Genomic DNA, 13,060 nt, shown 5'->3' with positions numbered 1-13,060 from the left:
GAATTTATCTGTTTTTGATCATGCTGGTTGGGAGTTGGACATACATTATCACATGCTTTAAGCTGAGCTGTATTTTTCTTCTTATTTTTATTAGTGTTCCAAGTAATATTTTTTCCAATTTCTTCTTTTACTACGATTTCCGCTTTTTCCTCTCTTTCCCTCTCTCTTGCTTTCTCATTGCTCCTTTCTTTCACACTTTTCTTCTTTTGTTTGTTGCTATTCTTTCCACCTGTTTCTTTTCTTCTTTCTTATTACTCTTCGACACTTTTTTGGATAAATACAGTCTGAACTGTTTAATGCACAGACTTAATCTGTTTTTAGTCTACGTATTTTTTTATTTAGTCTGTGTATTTTTCTTGATAATTTTTATTTATATTTTCACTTTAAGTGTACAACTTTCCCGTTGAAATTGCCAACATTGATATTTACAGTGGCGAAAGTTACGTGTATTCAGAGTTCAGTTACACAGACACGTTGATTTTCTGATACTTAAGTTGATTTTCTTTATGCAAATCACCTGTGTGTAGATCATGCCGCAAACGTTGCCAGATTTTTCTTGAGTAGTATCTTTAAAGACGAGGGATTTTCAATAACATCTAGACATACTTTCTTTTTTTGTGCACTTTAAAGGGATGATAGTATGTAATTAATATTTATGTCACAGTTATATATTTATTATTGGTCTCTAATGGCATTCCAAAGTAATTTTAAATGTATTTACAGCCAAAACATTAATTTCAGTTTGATACATTGCAGTTACATCAAAAAGTAAGACAGTGGCTAGACTTCTCCTCATTTAAGCCAATAAGAAAAATGCACTTATAAGTCCAAGTTTGGCATCGATCGTAACTGAGACACGCCTGAAAGTCAAACTCCACCCCAAATGAGAAATTTATCTGCAACTCTCTGGATATCTCTAAGTCTGTAGTTACATCTGTGGTAATACTGATGTGTGCACATTTTCAGTATTAAATCCTCACTATGTGCACTCAACTCTGAATCCAGTCCAATGTGCTTTCCAGCTGCCCAATCAGCAGTTTTGTTTAAAACTCACATTTTGTGCTGTTGTAATGAAAATAGCTGTGAAAAGTTGAAGCATTAAGCTTAATCGTATGCTATATACACACAAGCAATCTCGCATCATCTCTAATAAAATGTTGACACTTTTGCAATGCCTTGTGGAGTGATACATCCTAAATATATTTAACTCGGCTGGAGAAGAAATGCTACTCCATGGGAAGAATTTAGGCAACACTAGATGATTTGGAACCATAATATAGGATCCGAAGTCTGATTTCTTTAGATATAGTCTATTCGTTTAACAGCAATCTAATCTGAATTTAAAACAAAGAAATAAACGAGGGGAAATAAAGAAAATGAAGTGATATTCTTTAGTACATGAAGTGCTGTAGTGTAATGGGGTTAAGCTCTTGTACATTGGATATGGTAAAAATAGCATTTTAGCATTTACATGATTATAAAGCTACACTCATGTGTAGCCTCTTCAGCTAATAACAGCTAACAATGAATCAAAGAAGATCGTTTGTGCTCATTAGCCAGTAACATGCTGGAGTCAATTTCTAACAAGAGAAACACTCCTTTCTTTTAGTCTCTCTTCCTCCTTACTTTCTCTTTTTCTCTTTTTTATCTTTTTACTTTTTGCCTTTTGCCTTTTGTCTCTTTTCCTCTCTCTCTCTCTATTGCTCCCTCTCTTTCATGTTCCCTTTATATCATTTTCACTCTTTTTTATTATTATATTATATTATTTATTTTCTACCTTTTGTTCTGTCTTCCTCTTTTCCCCCTTCCTGGCAAATTTATTTTCTTTCCTTTTATTTATCCTCTTCTTTTGTTTTGTTCTGTCTTGCCCCTCACCCTCTCTCTGGCATCCATCCATCCATCCATCCATCCATCCATTCATTCATTCATTCATACATATATGTTTCTCATTCCTTTATTCAATTATTTATTTATATTAATTGTATTTAATTCTATTCACTTTTGTTATTTCTTATTCTTTTCCTATCTTTTCTTTCCCTCTCTTTTTAAACGTCCATTGGGGCTGGTTTCAGCCCGCCGACATAGCAACCCTGCTGCTCTTCATCTGTCTTAGCTAATCATAATCTTGTATGTCTTTGCCACTCATCCAAGAGGCTTCATCAGCTCATCCTTTTCATCCCTTGAATATGTTTCGCTCTGGATCTAACGATATTCATGAGTATGATGAATTAAAGAAGACTCTCAGGGTTGCATATTATGTAGATCCAGGTCCTTCACTTATTAACACAAAAGTGTTCTTTTACAAACATATAAACTTTTACAGAGTAATTCTGCATAAAATGTACAGGGGAATACGAGATGCTTCTGTTGTTATAAGCAGGTTGTAGACTTGAATGGCTGTACTATAGAGAAATATACTAATGTAAGGAACTAAGTGCTCACCCGGTACTGTTGAGGAAAGTGTGGCCTGTAATGCAGCTCCTGGACATGGAAGAGGGATGAAACCAAAATGCTGGTGTACATCGCCCATCTGTTCTCCGTTCGTAGCCATAATCACTGCAAAACACACACACACACACACATGCACGGCTAAGCAAAGCAAGAACAAACAAACTCCAGTAAAATTGTGAATGCAGTAAACATCATTATAGAAGTCTCTCTTTTTCCAAAACCTGATGTAATCCATCAAACAGATTTCATCTAGCTTCTGCTGCTACTTTCTTTCCTTACATAACACCACTGACAAGATGAGAATGCCTATAATATGAATGATACGTTCCTACGCCTCAGATAAACAACAGATCACAAACTCGGCTGTGTTTGTCTTTTGATCGAGCATACAGACCGGACGAGCTTAAGTTGTTTGTCCTACAATTAAAACCCAATGTGACTGCGCAGCCCCAGACGATGGGGACAAATTGCTGCAATTACGGCAACACACTACACAGATGCGGCCGCGTTGTGATAGTTAATGAAAGCTATTACATTCCCTGATTAATGTCTTTCGGCGGGTATTCCGAGTAGAGCTTGCCCCCGCTGGGTCTTCAGATTTGGGGATGTTAGGAAAGCGACATTAATAATTCTGATAATTCACAAGAAAATGAGCAAAGTGGTATTCAAGTCACATGAAGCAGGAGTACTGCTGAATTCAGGGAAAAGGTTTAGACCTGCAAAAAAGAGAGGTCTGAAATCTTACAGAAGATGTGAGGATGTAAGGAAATATTACATTGTAATGCAGAACCAGTATACAAACACACTACCAGATGATCCCAATCCCTTATACAAACACACTACCAGATGATCCCAATCCCTTATCACGACTGTCCTCTTTCACACAGCCTGGAGTTTCACAGTTGACTAGTTTCTGCTTAGTGGAAGCAGTCTCAAAGCTAATCTAGCTGAGCTTCCCTGAAATGCTAATCATAGTGGCCTAGGCATGACGGTGAACCCTTCTCTTGTTTAGTTGTTTATTCATTTGAGTTTCCATATGCCGCACTTCTCGCTCCAAATTATCACTCTGTAATACAGTAATTACAGAGTACAGTAGGAGTGAAGAAAAAAGGTATACCGCAATTCTTTCTTTAAATGATTCTCCATCTCCAATGCACAAATCCATCAGATTTTTTAAATTATTAGTTAAAATCCACAGAACAGTTCAAGCACATAGAGAAGCATTAAAAAAAACTAAATATACATAACATTTGTTTTTGGCCAAAATATATTCTGTCTAAACCGGTTTTGTAGTGAAACATAAAGGCATAGGCTAGAGTGTGCTAGAGATATGTTAGGAATGAGCAAAAGTTAGCTAGCTAACAGACTTAAAATGGGCAAAATCAGACCCGCATCCTCCGCTTTGAAAGTTACTATGTGGGCATGCTTTGGATTTTATGTGCTAGAGGGACAAAAAAAAGGCACGCCATGTGCAAAGCATTTCAGGAGTACTATATACATGTGAAATGACATCTTACTTTTAGTCTAGAATCTGGAATTGGGGGATGGAGGGGGGGGGGGGCATCTTTTGATGGTCAAAGCAAACTGTCAGGTCAACTACAAGTTTCATCGTATAAGCATTACTGTAAGATATGGGACTCATAAGTGGACTGAGGATCCACAGGCAAAGTGGTTTGCAGACAAAGTGAAATCACAATCCAACATCCAAAACACTGAGGCAGGCAAACAGTCATAACACAATCAGAACCAGTAAACATAACCCAAGAGTAAGGTAAAGTAAAAAATAATCCAGAATAAACAGAACACAGCAAGGCAGACATAACAAAGGCTGAGAAATTACACAAACTCTAGTTACGGCAAGACTTTGCAAAGGCTAAGATAACATCTGCTTAAGTAACCAGGAAGTGATTGCTAGTGACTATGCTAAAACTTGTGATAGCTATCTCTGCTGGCAGGAAAGGGAAGTGTCCTGATCTCCCATTACAGTTGCACACATTGAATCAAAGCAATGTTTACATTATTCTTTTGGCAGAAGATTTTTTATAAAACAACGCAGATGTAAGGAAGAATATAACCTAAACCCACAATAAGCAATTAAAGATTTTGTTCAAGATTTTGTCCAATAGTGACTCTCTGGGATTTGAACCCATAACCATGCAATGAATGTAACAGAGTTATAATGTATGTTGTCATGTAAATGCACTTTTCTTAAAAAAATGGGATTACTCACCATTCAAAATCAGACTCAGTGCACTCACAGGGGTCCGAAGTCACGGTGACCGAGTGGGTTTTACCCATAACACACTTGGCCATTGGCTTCAGCTTCCGATAGATTCTCTTCACTCCCATGAGGCAAGGATCACCCTGAAAGATTTTTATTTTACAATAAACTCAGCAAATCCTGTTTTTCCCCACTTTATTCCTCCTATAAATAATTCACGTTAGCCAGTGATGGAGCGTGCATGTACCATACTGAGAGAAACGGGAACACTGTTTATAACACTATGGTGTTCTCTCTCTCTCTCTCTCTCTCTTACTTTTTCAGGTTTCCAGTATGCCAGTATGCCCTGTCTCTCAGTTGTGTGTGTGTGTGTGTATATTATACATATATATATATATATATATATTACAAATACTGCACTTGAATTGTTTTCTTCTCATAACTTTTTGTTTTTCCCATTATGCCCAACTCAAACTGTTGTTCCAAACCCAGCTATTTTGCTTTCACTAGCTGAATGAAAACAATTCTTTTTGAAACTCAGGTCCATTTATCTTCTTCTGTCACATATAGCCTGACTTTATTTGAATTTTTTTGCATTTATCAGAATTAGTGCTCCAGCACTGGACAAACAGTGGAACTCGCACATTCATCATCCTTGGAAATTGTGCAATAGGGTTAATGCATACAAATTTTATTTATTCTAATTTACAAGTTATACCAACAGACCAGGACTGTTCAAAACATATGATGCAATATCCCTATGCTTCCCCATACCCATGGCCCTCGAATAGTCCTAGAAACTGTATGCATTAATACCATGTTTTCTGTTATTTTGTGCAGTTAAATAAATTCTGTAACGTATTTGCCCACAGAATTACGGAATCACTCATTTCAGTCCTGGTGTAATCAAACAATCAAAAACACAAAGAAAAACATGTAACCATTGATTAAAACCTTCATAATCAGCCCTGTCCATCTTATTTACAGATGATAATTTTGTAAATATTTAGTTACCTGTGTATAAAATGTTTTATTCACCTTGTGGTATATCTTTATATGATTATATAGGAATTAGATAGGAATGTTTAGAAATTATTGTTAGAAACTGGTTAATGCAGGTGTCCATTATTTAGTTAACATTAATAACATTTTGTACCATTTATTGCAGTTAAATAAATGCCCCTGAAATCCAAAACAAATACATAAAAAATAGACTTAGTAGACTTAGAAGTATTCTCAATTTAATTTATAGTTTCTCACTTCCAGGAAAACGATAAAAAAAATGTATGAGTCATAATTGTGCAAATTTTTGTGATTGTCCAATTAAATGCTATCTAGAACCTTATATGCCCCGCCCCCAGAGGCAGGTCTTGCTCTACAGGAGCAGCTCATTAGCAGTAAACATGGTTTGTTGATTTGTTTTTGGCTGTGCATCTTCCCACACACTATTTCCTTTTCTAACCCTTCTGTTGGTTGTGAAAAAAAAAAAACAGGGTTTGAAGAGGGTGAAATTTGTATGAGGTCACAGTTTTGTGACAGGCACATTTCGGAGACTGTTAGATTGTGAATACTGTATGTCACTTCCTCAGACTGAGTAAGAATGCAATTCCGTATTTATACACCATCAGGATTCTCCATCAGTAAGAGTAAGTAAAAGGCTCTGGTTAGACTCTTCACTGGTCTCCATATTTAGCTAGTTCTCTAAGCTACAGTCAGGTTTGTTTAAATTTAATGGGTGTATAGAATATCTCGAAATCTATCGGCTGTTATACAAGTCCGTCAAGCATTTCAACGCAATGCCACTCTGACTTCCTGTTTCGGAAAGAAATATGTCAACGTAAAGACTCAAATCACAGCTAAGTAGCCATTTTAGGTGAACATTAATACAAAGTGTTACTGCCCAGTGGCCCTTATTCATCATATGGTCATATGGATATGGTCATATCTGATCATAAAAGAAGCCTATGCAAAATCCACCATCATTTTCCTTATTCATCAGTTATATCTTTGGTGTAAGTCATCTCTGGTTTGGGTAAATTTGAGCTTTACCTGAAAAGTGAAGTTTTCATTTGCAGTTCCATAATCATAACCAATATCATCAGTAATTATTGCAAGTATAAAAAGTAGAATAGTACAGGTAATAACAATTAAAAAATAGTAAATAATATTGATAATTGTGTGCAGTGGGGCTTGAAAATAAAATGTAGGTAATGGGGTTTAGTGTCAACATGTAATTTGCTTTGAACATGAAGTGGATCTTTATTAGCACATTAGTCTTTGACTTATTGGAGTCTATAGCTATAAATATGTTTCATTATCTGCAAGTGAGGTTTGAAAGTAGTTCAGCTTTCTACTTAAAAAAACGGCATACTTCCATAACTATCTTTACAAAACAAAAACCCTGTTATTTTTTCTTTCTTCAGATCTTTACAGCCTGCTGAACGCTATAGCAGCCGAAGCAGATTCATCAGTTGTGCAACTTATTTCATATATATTATGACTTCATAAGTCAGTTTCACAATTCAGACGAATTTGTTTGTATTTCCTTCCTTGAGCTCAAATCTTGACTCATTCCTATGTGACTTGGATAAATAAGAGCCATTGTGTTTACTTGCTACCTATAAGGCACCTCCATTTCACAGACCTTGTATATAGAAAAAAAAGGTGCTGACCCATTCCTTTGAGTCTTTCCTTCATTATTTGAATTGTTTGCTAAGGGAGAGTTCAAATGCCATGATTGACACAGGAGATGACGTGAGGAAATCAGCAGCTGGAGGCAACCTGGTATGCCTGCCTGCTCTGATATTAGAGTAAAGCTCTTAGCTCGCACACATGTTCCCTAGGGCCGGACCATGTGCCGGACCTAATCTGTACAACTCTGATGTTAGGGTCAGAACACACACCAAAACAAATATTGCTCTAACAAAAGAAAATATAGAGATCCTCAGACTGTTAATGCTTCAACCCTGATTAAAACAATTTGACGGCAAATTTTACATTGGCCCATAAAAAAAATTTGTTAACAAAATGCATCAACAAACTAAAAACACAATAGCAAATCAGACAATGCAAAAACAAATCAGAAAAACACAACAGTAAAAACAAACACACAATAGCAAAGCCAAAACACAAAACACAGCATTAACTCAAAACATAAAGGAGAGGTCCTTATTGATCATCAAAAAAACTGTCTTGCTTTTGGTTTTTGTGTTTTTGGCTTTGCTGTTGTGTTTTCTGATATGCGTTTTTTTTTTTTTTTTTTTTTTGAGGGGGCTGCTATCTTGTTCTTGTTTTTGGGTTTATTGGTGTGTTACTGAATTTGCTGTCTTGTTTTTGGTGTTGCTGTCATTTTTTTATTTTTTATTTTGGTTTTACTGTTGTGTTATTGATTTTGATGATGTGCTTTTGGTGTTGCTGTTATGTTATTCATTTTTGCTGTTGTGTTATTGATTTTGCTGTTGTGCTTTTGGTGTTGCTGTCTTGTTTTTGGTTTTGCTGTTGTGTTATTGATTTTGCTGTTGTGCTTTTGGTGTTGCTGTCTTGTTTTTGGTTTTGCTGTTGTGTTATTGATTTTACTGCTGTTCTTTTGGTGTTACTGTTATGTATTTAGTTTTGCTGTTGTGTTTTTGGTTTTGCTGTCATGTTGTGTTGTTGGTTTTGCTATTGTGTTATTTCTTTTCCCAGTGGGTTTTAGGTTTTGCGGTCACGTTGTGTTTTTGGTTTGTTAATATGTTTTGATCTTGGGCCACCATTTTTTTTACACTGCAATCTTCTTGATTTCATAAATCAGGAGCTGTTTAACATTTCGAAATAAAAGGCATACATTATCATTAGAGGCATATCTAAGTAGCCTAAGATGTATAAATGAATGTATGTTTTCTGCTTCTTGGAATTGTAGTGTTGGAAAGTTAGTGAATACTGAAATGAAAACAGCTTCAGAAAGCTTTGGTTCTGAGGTTAATTAAAAACATGGACATATCTCTCCAAAATCTGGATTTTGAATGTCTCACCTGGTTATGGAGGTGCCAAGTCTGATAGTCAGCCTCAGTGCATCGCCTGTTAAAAATAGACCTGAAGTCGATCTTCACCAGCTGCCATTCGGACCGATGACTGACGTGCCCGAAAATTCTGCAAATAAAGAGAATCCTATCAGCCACCGTGTGCTGGGCTAGAGCCGCCATATTGAGTCTTCACTGACACAAGTGATTATTGTGACATGCCAGCGATGCATCTGTCATGTGTCTTCTCTGCCCTAGACAGTCATTACCTGACTGAAATACAAGCAGACCTTTGACATTCTTAGGCCTTGGGCAGGGAAAAAAATAGGTTTGACTTTGCAAGGAAAAAAAAAAATCACAAAGTAAGGAATATTTCTGCCCAAAATGGCCAATGAATGCTAATGTGCCAGTGAATGCTAATAAGGACCTGTTACCATGGTCTCATTTGCATGATGCTAACTGGTGCAATAATTAGCATTCAGCATTTTTGGACAAAGTCTTCCTTTAAATCGATACAGTTACTAAGGCTTAACCTTGGATGATGATATGATGACCTATCTTAATGGATATTTTGAAATCATTTTAGAAAACACCATCAAATGACAGTAAAGATGCAACATGAAAATGTTGCTCATGTCCACAGGGCCTAAAGCTCATTATGCAAGTTCTAAAAAAAAAAAAAAAAAAAAGAAAAAAAAGAAAAAGAAAAACAATGATAGAGTCTCTGCCTTCCAAAGTTCTTCTCTTCTGGTTTTTCCCATGTTGATCTGAAGAGCCGAAAATAGGGCTGAATGCATGGCTCACCCTCTTGCACATTGATCTACGCTAATCAAAATGCAAAAGGGGTTGTTGTGAGGTTTGGCAAGACCTTGAAAGAAATCCTTCCCTTATTAGTGAGAGAAAAGAGGGAAATGATGGCAACTTGTCCGTTACAGATGCACTAGGCACACACCCGAACACTGATGAATACAAAGCCTTAAACCTATAAACACTCATCTTGAGCTTTTTAGTTGCTGTTTGTAAAGAAGCTTCTCAACTGAATAAATGAAAGACATAAGCAGCCATAAATCTATTCATTTAATTTTTTTTTTTAAATACATACGTCATAATAAGTGTCTCTTCCCCTGGTTCGCCCAAAACTCCATCCACAAACAGCGGCGAAGACGTAAAGCTATATTTATTCCATACCCGGCCCTCATCAAAACTCAACCTGTGAAGAAACACAAATATTACAACACACACACAAACACACACACAGCTAACTGTTTTAATGTACCACGCCACTGCTTTTGCTTTGAAAAGAGCTCATTTCCTCGACATGCCTGACTACTACAGTAATTGAAAAAGCCAGACTGTGCCAGCTTGATGACTTCAGCGCATTACAATTCAGGCTTCTATTGAGAGTATTACACAGCCAACTGAGATTAAGGCAAATATTTACACATTTTATACAATAAACTCATTCTGTAAGAATGAATTGACTCACCTAGCAACATATTCATAAAAAATAATACATAACAAGCTTGCATGGTGTTACCATAAGTGTCTGATAGGAAGAGGAGTATGTTGGATAGCCACTAGTGCACCTCCTTGGTCCAGATATAGGATGCTGAATTCCTCGTCAAATATCTGAAAAAAAAAACAACCAAAACTATGGGTGGTGGACTGGGAAAACCCTTCATCTTTTGAAATTTTGACATTTTCTATTACATGTAATTTTGCACACTACAAGCTTTCCTGAGCTGAAATGTGTTCCTCTTTTGAACAAATCAATACCACAAGTTCTAATATTATAAAGTCTGAAGTGAAAAAATGCATTTAAATATCCCTTTTCTAGCTCCACTGAAAGACACCCATGCACTGACTGTCTAAAAATAACTGTTATTTATTGATTTAATTTGCATTATATTTAACATATAATGATTAAAATATAAAAATAATGAATATCACCATGAAAACTATGTCTTTACACCAGCCTTAATTCATTGCTCACAGACTGACAGGCTATTCAGAAGCCCCACCCATCCAGCAGTCATTACATACACAAGTCCAATAACAATGTCATTTATTTTATATTTTAAAAGGGCTAATAACTTTAATAGATTATTCAAATTGCCATCTCTTGTAATTGATATAAGTGTAAGTGATGCCACATGTGCATCATGGATAATTTGACTGCTAGACCATTTGCGAACCGAATCCACTAGACGTGTCTCTGGATTGCTATGGTATGCAACCAACAATTTGATCAAAGGATTACATTCACTGTAAGGAGAAAGCCCACTTAGCTAGCAAATCATCTAAATCATCTTCTTTAAGCAGACTGGCAGTATATATATATATATATATATATATATATATATATATATATATATATATATATATACATATATATATATATATATATATATATATATATATATATATATATATACACATACACCAATCAGCCATAACATTAAAACCACCTGCCTAATATTGTGTAGGTCCCCCTTGTGCCACCAAAACAGCTCTGACTCGTCGAGGCATGGACTCCATAAGACCTCTGAAGACCTGTCGTTTTGGAAATACTCTTACACAGTCATCTAGCCATCACAGTTTGGCCCTTGTCGAAGTCACTCAGATCCTTAAGCCTGCCCATTTTTCCTGCTTCCAACACATCAACTTCGAGAACTGACTGCTGACTTGCTGCTTAATATATCCCACCCCTTGACAGGTGCCATTGTAACAAGATATTCAATGTTATTCACTTCATCTGTCGGAGGTTTTAATGTTATGGCTGATCGGTGTGTGTGTGTGTGTGTGTGTGTATATACATATCTAAAATCTAATGTTACCAAAGTCAAACATTCACTGATATGTTTTCCATTCATGATGACAGAAAGCGAAGATGCTAAATCCATTTTTTCACACAGTAATATTGAGACAAGATAAGAGTACAGGTCATACAGGGGTGTCAGTTAATATTCAAACCACCTGTGCAATGGTTAGTCATTCCATGTGATTCATGTGTCGATTGGCTCATCTGCTGTTTTCATTGAGGGGTTCTTTTAGTGTATTTTCGTATGATAACTTGTAGCAGTGTACTCTGATATTAAAATGCAGAGCTCCTATGCAAATTAAGTAAAGGCTGGCAGGTCTGACAATATAAAGTGCCTTGTCTTTCATGTCCTTCCTAGTCACAGTGTCTCATCAGCTTGTTTAATTTGTCTTGAGCATAGGAGAGGGATTGGAGAAGTTGAGTTATGATGCGATTTCAGGCCTTTGTCCCAGGAAGAACTTTCAGCCTGATTAAATAAAAACCCAGATAGCATCCATCGCACTTAAAACAACGTTAAATCATAAATTAGAGAGATTATGATTCTTTCTGACATTGTCTGATGGGGAGAGGGGGTGGTAACGTGCCCCCCAATCAGACACACACACACACACACACACAAATACACAAGCTTTAACTTTTTCCACATCACATTTTCTCATAATTATTTTTGCACACCATTTTTAATAAGATGGCATCCCCCATAGACTTAAAGCACACCATCATATGAGCAAGGGCCACCTGCGGGCATGCCGCTGAATCCAATTTGCTCAGGAGGTGTAGTTTGATTATCAAGTCTTGTATAAAGTGGGTGGATTTATAGACTTGAAGATCACATCAATATTGAAATTACATCCCGTGAACTCTGCCAGTCTTGCATGCTCACCTGCCTCCAAGTGTTTCCAGCATCAGATGTGATGAATATGCTAACGTTATTGCTGGTCAGCTCTGCACCTATGGAACCTATATGGAGACACAGGAAAAAAAAAGACATATTATGTTGTGTTTGGGACAGAATATTAAGGTTGGTGGATAAGAAGTTATGAATAAGCTGATTAGATAAAAAAATTAATCTACGGCCAACACTGTACTACTTTAGTCTTCGGGTATAATATGTTTAACATCACGAGCGCGTGATTTTATGTGAAAATGGTTTCCTTCAATTTGATCCAAAAATACATCATTTCCATTAAAGCAAATTTTATGCAGAGTAATTAATTATTAAAAGTCAATATTAATTAAAAATGTGCCTATGCTTGTTTGACTTTATTTTGACAATCTACATACATGTATAGTAGCCATAGGAACAGCTTTTCAAAGGCAGAAACTTTAATTACTTGGAGTAAAGTAGTCATCTTAAGGAATACTTCTTCTCTTAATAATTATTTCACAAGTTCATCCAGATGACTACTAATTAAGTTTCTGCCTTGAAAAGCTGTTTCTTCAAAATTATGTCAAACTACACTGTACATTGTGTATACTACAAAAAATAACACAAACATAATATACATAAAGAAATTAAAAAATAAAAACATCAATGGATTGATCCTGTATGACCCAGGCTATACGATT

General features: G+C 36.1%; 1 protein-coding gene across 2 annotated transcripts in view; it reads right to left on the bottom strand.

Moving 5' to 3' along the window:
• The window catches only part of LOC113537760 (VPS10 domain-containing receptor SorCS1), a 206,090-nt gene that overhangs the window by 26,417 nt on the left and 166,613 nt on the right, over positions 1-13,060 (bottom strand). For both annotated transcript variants that reach the window (XR_008301031.1, XM_026932397.3), the window contains exons 12-17: positions 12,375-12,451; positions 10,208-10,299; positions 9,773-9,880; positions 8,683-8,800; positions 4,682-4,815; positions 2,443-2,556 (exon numbers count right to left, since the gene is read on the bottom strand). Coding sequence is in view for 1 of the 2 variants with exons in the window: in XM_026932397.3 (XP_026788198.3) it covers positions 2,443-2,556; positions 4,682-4,815; positions 8,683-8,800; positions 9,773-9,880; positions 10,208-10,299; positions 12,375-12,451 (643 nt within the window). In the remaining variant the exon portion in view is untranslated. The remainder of the gene's footprint in view (positions 1-2,442; positions 2,557-4,681; positions 4,816-8,682; positions 8,801-9,772; positions 9,881-10,207; positions 10,300-12,374; positions 12,452-13,060) is intronic.

This window comes from Pangasianodon hypophthalmus, chromosome 26 (genome assembly GCF_027358585.1).
Source record: "Pangasianodon hypophthalmus isolate fPanHyp1 chromosome 26, fPanHyp1.pri, whole genome shotgun sequence".
NCBI classification, from domain to species: Eukaryota; Metazoa; Chordata; class Actinopteri; order Siluriformes; family Pangasiidae; genus Pangasianodon; species Pangasianodon hypophthalmus.
The sequence above is the reverse complement of the archived record's forward strand: the minus strand, read 5'-3'. Positions and strand labels throughout refer to the sequence as shown.